The sequence below is a fragment of the Diadema antillarum genome, unplaced genomic scaffold (genome assembly GCF_040938485.1).
Source record: "Diadema antillarum isolate AM-2024a unplaced genomic scaffold, OU_Dant_1.0 scf00000226, whole genome shotgun sequence".
Taxonomy (NCBI): Eukaryota; Metazoa; Echinodermata; class Echinoidea; order Diadematoida; family Diadematidae; genus Diadema; species Diadema antillarum.
The window spans coordinates 2,919,147-2,928,271 of record NW_027271115.1 but is presented as its reverse complement, the minus strand read 5'-3'; the positions used below and the strand labels follow the sequence as shown (position 1 = coordinate 2,928,271).

The 9,125-nt window shown below is 37.2% G+C and overlaps 1 protein-coding gene across 1 annotated transcript in view; it reads left to right on the top strand.

Annotated features, from left to right (window-relative positions):
• Positions 1 to 1,702: 1,702 nt before the first annotated feature.
• The window catches only part of LOC139724744 (small G protein signaling modulator 3 homolog), a 103,889-nt gene continuing 96,466 nt past the window's right edge, over positions 1,703 to 9,125 (top strand). Inside the window, exon 1 of the mRNA XM_071635867.1 lies at positions 1,703 to 1,838. Within this exon, the coding sequence (XP_071491968.1) occupies positions 1,775 to 1,838 (64 nt within the window). The 5' untranslated portion in view covers positions 1,703 to 1,774. The remainder of the gene's footprint in view (positions 1,839 to 9,125) is intronic.

Below are 9,125 nucleotides of genomic sequence, written 5' to 3'. Positions count from 1 at the left end.
ACTGTATGTCTTCAGGCCTGGGTAGGAAGGTACCTACAGACGAGTATCCAAGTTTATTTATTTTGTTTTCCCTCAGAAAAGTTAACTTAAAAAAGAATGTCGCCATAGATTTTAGGCTACACTTGTAGTAGAAACGCCTGATAGCAGACAAATACATCATGTTTTATGCGAATAATTCACTCTCAAATTTATTGCAAAATCATACAAATTGATATGCACGCAATTTCAAATAACAGGACTGTTCACGTAAATTATGTTTCATTTTTCTACAGTCACCCAAATATCACCAACGCATTTAAACACAAACACATCCACACACACTGGACTTTCTGTTTTATATGAGAAGAACAGTCATGTTCATAATTACTCTACTCGTCAGCAAACCTTATTCCATATACCTCGTACAAGCACCACCTTTTGCACAAAACACTGTTATTTATTCTGGTCCTAAACTTTGGAACAAAATTTCCAATTGACGTTAAGTCTGCCCCCAGTTTATCTGTATTCAAGCAAAGATACCCCCCCCCCCCATCTCATTGCATCTTATGTTGATTGATGATTATACACTGTATGACCTTTAATTAATGACCAATATGTGTGTTTTACGCCTACTTGAACAGTATGTCACTACTCTCTCCGTTTTTACTTCTTTTCTTCTCTTCCTTCCCCACCTCCCTCTTGTTTTTTGTTTCCCACCTCAGCCCTTTATTTATTTGCAATATACACCGTATATCACTTCCACTCGTCTGCTTGTAGGCCTGAACTAGTAATAAACATTATTTCTTTTATGAGGGGACCTTGTTTAACAAGCTGTGCTTTCTCAAGGTCCCCACACAATATTCCATGTAAACATCAACCTAGTTCAATTTTTATAATTATACAAAACAATGTACCTGTCCCCACAAGGGGTTTGTGTTACATGTGAATGGTTTGTGAAATAAATTGAAATTAAATTGAAAAAAAAAACAATATTCGTTTTATTGGCCCCAAGAAATGGAACAATTTATCTAAAGACATAAGAAATGCACCATCTCAAAATTGTTTTAAGATAAGACTCAAGAAAAAGTTGTATTCATCCATCATAGGTAGTTTATAGTGAGGGCTGCTAAATTTCTCTTGATTATACATGTACATGTATGTACAATGTTGCCTTGTTTGTTTTAGTATTACAAGTGTATATATTCTTAGGTTCTCTTTACCTCTCCTTAATGTATTTTTTTCTTCTCTTTTCTTTTCTTTCTCTTTTTCCTTCTTCCTATCTGTTTTCCCTCCTGCATTCCTAGCTTTAGTCTCTTGTGTATTTGTACTTCGTCTTGTAAATAATGTGTATGTATATTTAAAAAAAAATGTCTTTTTAGCTATGTTTCAATCAGATTCAACTACATTTTCAAATGTTAAAGGTGCACTCACTTCAAGCTGTGCTTACTGAGTTGTCACCTCCAGTTTGTCATTACCGAGTTGTTACTGTTGTTACACGAATTGATCTGGAAATAAATGTTCTATTGAATTGAATTGAATTGGAAAAAAAAAAAAAAAATGACTCAGTCTGTCTGTTATTTTGGCGTAGAGGGAGATGAAGCTCGTTGGATACCCATGTGTAAAACGATATGTACATGTACTAGTATATGAAGCGAAGCGCACTGCGTGGTAATTGCGCGTACGCCGCTGATGTACAGCTTACCATAGAGCTGATAAACACTGTCTCCCTGAACAGCTGTTTGTGATATTTGGAATAGATATGTAAATATCGCTGGCTATTCTATGAAAAGCAAACATGGACCTTCGATCAGTCTTCAGTAATCACTCGACGGAAGGTTACTCCGTGGGCCATGTATCAGGTATGTTGATCCATTGCTTGCCGATAACATAATTTGTGTTTATCAAGCTGGTTGTATTCCCGGTGTATTGTTGCATTGCCATCCCGTTTAGCAGGGAAAGGTAGGGGCTGTCGCCCTCACTGAGCCTTCGGTGGCCGCTGGTAGTGTTACCTGAGGCCGGCTGTGCTGTGTGGCTGTAGGATCGGAGCGGAGCCTCCGCAGCGCAGCTGTAGGCTGTGATGGGGGAATTCGCCGAATGAACTCGCTGTGCAGCTGAATAAAAAATGAACTGTAAAGATATGGAGGCGTGGTTCTCATGGTTGTTATCAAACCATATTTTCTCACTTATTAAACGTACATGTAATATGCTCCTATGATTGCCTTGCTTCCACAAATGACAAATCCTGTGTCCCTGCTGTGGAAGCAGCCAGTGCAGCAGTGCTGGTGGAAGCAGGCAGGCAGATAAACAACAAAACAAGGTTTCCTGGGTATAGTAGAAGTCGTCGGAACTATCCATGCTTTTATCATGTTTTCCCAGAATGAATGTAAATTGTAGTATTCTATTTTTACTAGCATCAACTTCCCCGTCTAAACTTGCCGGGTGCATACAACCTACGATTGTACCGATGCATGTGTACTTTGTACACGTAGTTGACTGCATGAGTGTTGTATCCAAAGTGGGTCTAGGGCAATTACCCCTTGAGCAATTACTCCAGACCCTTCCCCTGACCCTAACCCTAATCCTAATCCTGAACCTAGTCCTGACCCTAACCCTAACCCAGACTCAATCCCTAAACCTACACTGTAACCCTAATCCTAATCTTAGTTAACTCTAACCTTATCACTAACCAGTAGGCAGTATTTAGCTGCGGGGTAATTGCCCTCAGGGGGTAATTGCCCTGATATGATCCAAAGTATATGTAGACAAAGACCCAAGATGTGATGTTCTAATGCTGTACATCTGAACTATTGTAAATAACTGTAAACAGTCTCGCGGGAATGCAAGCCACTGTACATCCCAAATCTTTGCATGCAGCCCCTCATGATTCGTGTGGTGAGGCCCTGGCTATCAAATTTGTTGATAGTAAAAGTTTGCAGACAATGCAACACATTTGCAATAGACATGGCATCAACATGCAATGTGTGCTGTAATTGCAGTTGTACCTCAAGTAGGTGGAATGTACATTGTAGATTAATGCATCTTTTACTAGATTTGGAATTCTGTTTTCACACAAGTGTACAGTATCACACTTTGCATTTGAGCCAACTTTACAGAGGTCCAGAAGATAAAGGAACCTTGGCTTTTCTTTGCTATTCAATTTCAAATTCTCTTTGTAAGTCAGTGCAGCATTGATAAGTTAGCCTTGCAGAAGTCGAGAAGATACCAAAGGACTTTGCACAGATATTTTATGGTCACATTGTATTTCAAAAATTCTCCTAATGATTAAAGACATAATTTACCATTTGCAGATGAAACGAAAACCCAGCTTTAGTGCTTCAAAATAGTTCTAACATGTGAGTTAGTGATAGAAACAACCAATGTAAAAATTTAAACCAGCATAATTGATGTTAAGTATTATACAAAATGTGAACAATAGGTATACTTGTTTCTTGACTAAACCGTCTACAGTTATGGTTTAACGAGAAAAATAGTGATATCTCCCTATATTTTAGGCTTTATTGCAAAATTTTTATATGGTAGGATGTTTTGTGATACAACTGACCTACACATATGCATCAAAAGTGATATCTTGAACATTTTTAAAGTCAATGCTCCCAAAGGTAAACAGGACCTTTAAAGTCAGTATTGTACAGAGTATGAGCCAACCTTGCATACTTGGTATACAGGTATGGTTGTAGATCAAGAAGAACTAGAACCCTGTTTTTTACCCCTTTTTATTTAAATAATGTGTTTTGTTCATTAGCATGGACAAATCCACAAGTCATTAGAGTTGAAATGAGATATCAGTGTCCTAATGGAGGTTGTTGTTTAATTTTATGGCTTTTTCCATGGAAGAATAAACATACGTGTGTATAATTTTCGTTTGTAGTCTCAGAGAGCCTCAGTACATACCGTAAGCTTATTTTTCATCATACATGTAAGAAACTACAAGAAATCCTTCTTCTTGTATTCATTCTGTAGATTGAATTCTGTGAGTTTTAGTCATCATTTGTATGGCTGTCAACACTTACAAAGTGTAAAATGTACAGGTATTTCCTGTAGTCCCAAGTTATTTATAAGCACATGCTGAGGACACATGCAACCAATTGGTAGACCAATATATAATTTGTGATTGTTTGAAGCTGTGTGCAGAGACATTATGTCCTGTGCAATATCAAAACAGTTTTGCATCAAAGATCAGATGAGATTTCACCATCTCAAAATTGATTTTCAACTTCCATGTATACATACTGTTGTTTCTCCCAGCAACAAAAGACACAAAGTTACGAATACTTGATGCAGACTACAGTTACAAGCGCTCAAAATTGATGACACAAATATTCATGAATATGCGGGTCTTTCATACATTGTACAGTGTTTGACACTTTATACCGTGTGTACATGCTATAGTATTTACCAAGGAGGTACTAGGCGAGCCTAGTACGTCCTTGGTATAACAAATTGCATTAGTTGATGATCTATACTCAGTTTATTTCTGTTGTTTTCTGCAGCAATTTATACATACTTTAGTATTATGTACACTAAAACAACTGAAAATTACATACACATAAATTTGATTATGTGGAACTACATTCTACCAGTTATAAATGCTATCATTTCATTTTTATTTGTTGTATAGACATGCTGAAAATAAATCAACACAACGGCAAGTAAAAACATATGTCTGCATGTCATTAAACTTGAATTCAGGCATGTTTTTATGCCTCTGCCTTGGCTGAGCATGCCATTTTCCTGCCAAATGTCGATTGACACTGCACATAATTTAAGAGCAGGACAGAAATTAAAATTTGAATAAGCTTTAATAAATGGGAGCGGTCAAAGGTCAAAGGTTGTAGTCAGGTCAGTGAAAATTTTAGTAAGAATGGTCATATCATAATGTTACTTCAACAAAGAGATTTCAATGATAGAGTTTATATAGGATGTCATGGATTAGTCACAAGTTGATTGGGAAATATTTCCTTTACTCGTGCAAAGAGGGTTAGGGAGCACTCTTCAAAGTCAGTGGTCAAGATCAGTGAATCTGTACAGTACATGTGTATGAAATAGTCATTGAAGGACTGGTCATGGTAAATTGACACAATACAGTGATATGAAGAGAGCAGCTACGTGTAGAAAAGCACTCAGAGAGCGCAGACCTCTGCTAGGCAACTCATTTCCACCCAAACATACATTGTACACTTGTACGTTGCTGAAAATCGCCAAATTTCCCAACATACACATTACAAGTAGAACCTTTTTTTTTAATGTCCTGCTGCACCATACTGCCTTGAGCGGAACAAGCACTTTTAATAGTGCGTGTACATGCAAACCTCAAATACGCGTAGCTCGTACTCCCAAGTTAATTGACCCTATCTACCAAAAGATAAAAAGTCCATTAAAAATTCATGAAAGTTTGTGGATCACTACCAAAATTTAATCATCTGTTCCTTGTGTCCTTGCAAACTTATCCTGCCAGTTTCATCCAAATTTGATCACAACTTTTTGAGGTATTTCACACACAGACAAACAAATACCAAGGAAAACATACAATGTACATTTGTATCCTCCTTCCTTGGCGGAGGTACATTTTAATGTTTGACATACATTTGTACCCCAGCTGACTTCAGTGGAGTTATTCTGGTGTTTTGTTTTGTTTTGTTTTTGTTTTTATTTTCTAGCAGTTTCTTCATTACACATTATATACGGCCGAACCATGTGGAAAGAAAGCAAGGCTTTTCTGTGCTGTACTTGTATGATATCCCCTGCTGTTAATTGATATACATTTGCAGAGACTCCAACCCAAAGTACCTTCTGATCTGGAGATTCTCCCGCCTGAAACCCCTAGCAAACGGGAGACTCCAACCTGATGTGTGCAAAGCGCGAAATTCCCAGGGTTCTACATGCTCTCTGGTGCTATCTGAAAGGCTTATTTTTTCAACATACGATAGAAATATGTAAGAAATCCTTTCCAACGGGAGACAAAGAGCCAGGGCGGGAGAAATTAAATCTCAAACGGGAGAACGGGAGATTTTGCAAAAGTGGGTTTTCGGCGGGAGATCTCCCGTCGAAAACGGGAGAGTTGGAGTCTCTGCATTTGTAATTAACTGAACAAGGGCTTGGATTTCAGGGAGAAGCAATCCTGTACTCATCGATCATCTGTTTTTTGATGGGGCTAATACTGTAGAATCAGATACAGAGGACATGAATTAGTGGAAGTACTACCTTGATATGTTACAATGTACAGTTGTATTAGTTCTTCATTTGTCAGAGAATAAGCTATTTACAGTCTGTTGGAAATTGTGAAAGCACGGATTGTTGAATGTACACAGCTTCAGCCTCTCCACACACCTTAATCCTGTGGAGTGTTTAACTTAAACTTCACTTGATTTACACACCATCACCATCAGAGAATTATACTGAGGACAGCCTGGTGGACTAGGGCATACATGTACACTGTATGTTTTCAACACAGTGCCACATCGGGTACATTATTGTATTCTTAGCAGAATCGGCTATGTACATACAGTGTACATTGTATACAAGGCATATTTACAGTGAACATGTACACACGTATGATATTATGTACCTGTATGCAAAGAGTAGGATCATGGGGTACCGTACTCACAAGTTATTCTCATGATATATCCAAGGACTGAATTTAGAAGGGAGTGCACACAAGTCACAAAAACACCTACAGTAGATGCATTGTATACTTCTAGGCATTCAAAAATGTGTCAATACAGTCTTGTAGAGCTCTAGCCATTACCATAAAGGGGTGCGGTGTACCATTCATGAGCATATTTGGAATGTAGAGGGCCGTGGGGGCTATTCATGGTTCCTTTCTTTAGCAGCTCTTTATAGGAAAGTCTTCTTTCCTTTTATTATGTAACTTGCTTTTCAAATCAATTGAGCTCTCCTTAAAACTCTTCAATAAACGTTTCAATGGACACAGACGTTTTGGATATAATGCAGCTTTAGTGTACAAGGTCATTTATTGCAGACACAATTGTACATTGTAGACATACTGCCCAACCATAATTACCACTGATATCCCTATCTGAGTGTGAGTAGGCCCTATAGTGGACCTGTGGTTTCACTGGTACATGTAGTGCATTCATCCCAGTGAAATTCATATTTAATTCTAGCTAGTATTTTTGATACCCCACAACAAATACCTTGGTATTAAACTGTGTGTTACATGTGAAACATACAGTTGTATATGAGCCAATTACAGTATACAGGTATGCCCATTTGTCTCACTTGAGTGGCGTTGTTTTTATTTCATATCTTTGTTTGTTTTGGTAGAAGGGGGTTTGTTGGTGGGATGAGATTGTTCACTTTACAAAATGTTTTTGAGTCAAAAGCAGGTGTAAAATGCTGGAATAACATATTTTACCAAATGTTTTTGAGTCAAAAGCAGGTGTAAAATGCTGGAATAACATATTTTACCAAATGTTTTTGAGTCAAAAGCAGGTGTAAAATGCTGGAATAACATATTTTACCAAATGTTTTTGAGTCAAAAGCAGGTGTAAAATGCTGGAATAACATATTTTACCAAATGTTTTTGAGTCAAAAGCAGGTGTAAAATGCTGGAATAACATATTTTACCAAATGTTTTTGAGTCAAAAGCAGGTGTAAAATGCTGGAATAACATATTTTACCAAATGTTTTTGAGTCAAAAGCAGGTGTAAAATGCTGGAATAACATATTTTACCAAATGTTTTTGAGTCAAAAGCAGGTGTAAAATGCTGGAATAACATATTTTACCAAATGTTTTTGAGTCAAAAGCAGGTGTAAAATGCTGGAATAACATATTTTACCAAATGTTTTTGAGTCAAAAGCAGGTGTAAAATGCTGGAATAACATATTTTACCAAATGTTTTTGAGTCAAAAGCAGGTGTAAAATGCTGGAATAACATATTTTACCAAATGTTTTTGAGTCAAAAGCAGGTGTAAAATGCTGGAATAACATATTTTACCAAATGTTTTTGAGTCAAAAGCAGGTGTAAAATGCTGGAATAACATATTTTACCAAATGTTTTTGAGTCAAAAGCAGGTGTAAAATGCTGGAATAACATATTTTACCAAATGTTTTTGAGTCAAAAGCAGGTGTAAAATGCTGGAATAACATATTTTACCATGTAAAACTAATTTGTGGCATTCATTTTGTTTACTTTTTTTCTGAAGATTTACAATTGTAGATGATGATGTCTTACACTCTGATCTCAAAGAATAGCCAGAGAATATTTGAACTATTTGTAGTGAATGTTTTGTATGTCTATATTTGTAGTTTAAAAAAAAAGAAAAAAAAGTTGATTGATAAACATTTGTAACTGTTGCCATTGCACCTGGTAATTCCACCTGAATTTCAGGTTTTTTGTCCCCGCCGAACGAGTTCGAGCAGGGGACTATGAAACGGGCTCCGTACGTGTGTGTGTCCGTGCGTCTGTCTGTCTGTGTGTGTGTCCGTGTGTGATCAAAATGTTCACTTTGCTACTCCTCTGTCATTTATGAGCCAATTTTGATTCTGTTTGCTTTATATGATAGCACTACATGGGAGCTTTGCAATTTCTACACAGAATTTCAGTTGTGACCTTTGACCTTTGACCTATATTGTACATTTTGCTACAAAATGCTACTCCTTCGCCATTTCTAATCCGATTTCGGTTCCGTTTGCTTTATGTGATGGCACTAGGTGAGGGCTTCAAAACTTGAACACAGAATTTTGACCTTTGACTTCTTTGACCTTTGACCTTGTTTTTTGACCTATATTGTACATTTTGCTACAAAATGCTACTCCTTCGCCATTTCTTACCCGATTTCGATACCGTTTGCTTTATGTGATGGCACTAGGTTAGGGCTTCAACACTTCTATGATACAGAATTTTGACCTTTGACTTCTTGACCTTTGACCTTGACTTTTGACCTGTATTGTACATTTTGCTACAAAATGCTACTCCTTACGCCATTTCTGACCCAATTTCACTTCCGTTTGCTTTATGTGATGGCACCAGGTGAGGGCTTCAAAACTTGTACACAGAATTTTGACCTTTGACTTCTTTGACCTTTGACCTTGATTTTTGACCCATGTTGTACATTGGCTACAAAATGCTACTCCTTCGCCATTTCTGACCCAATTTCGATTC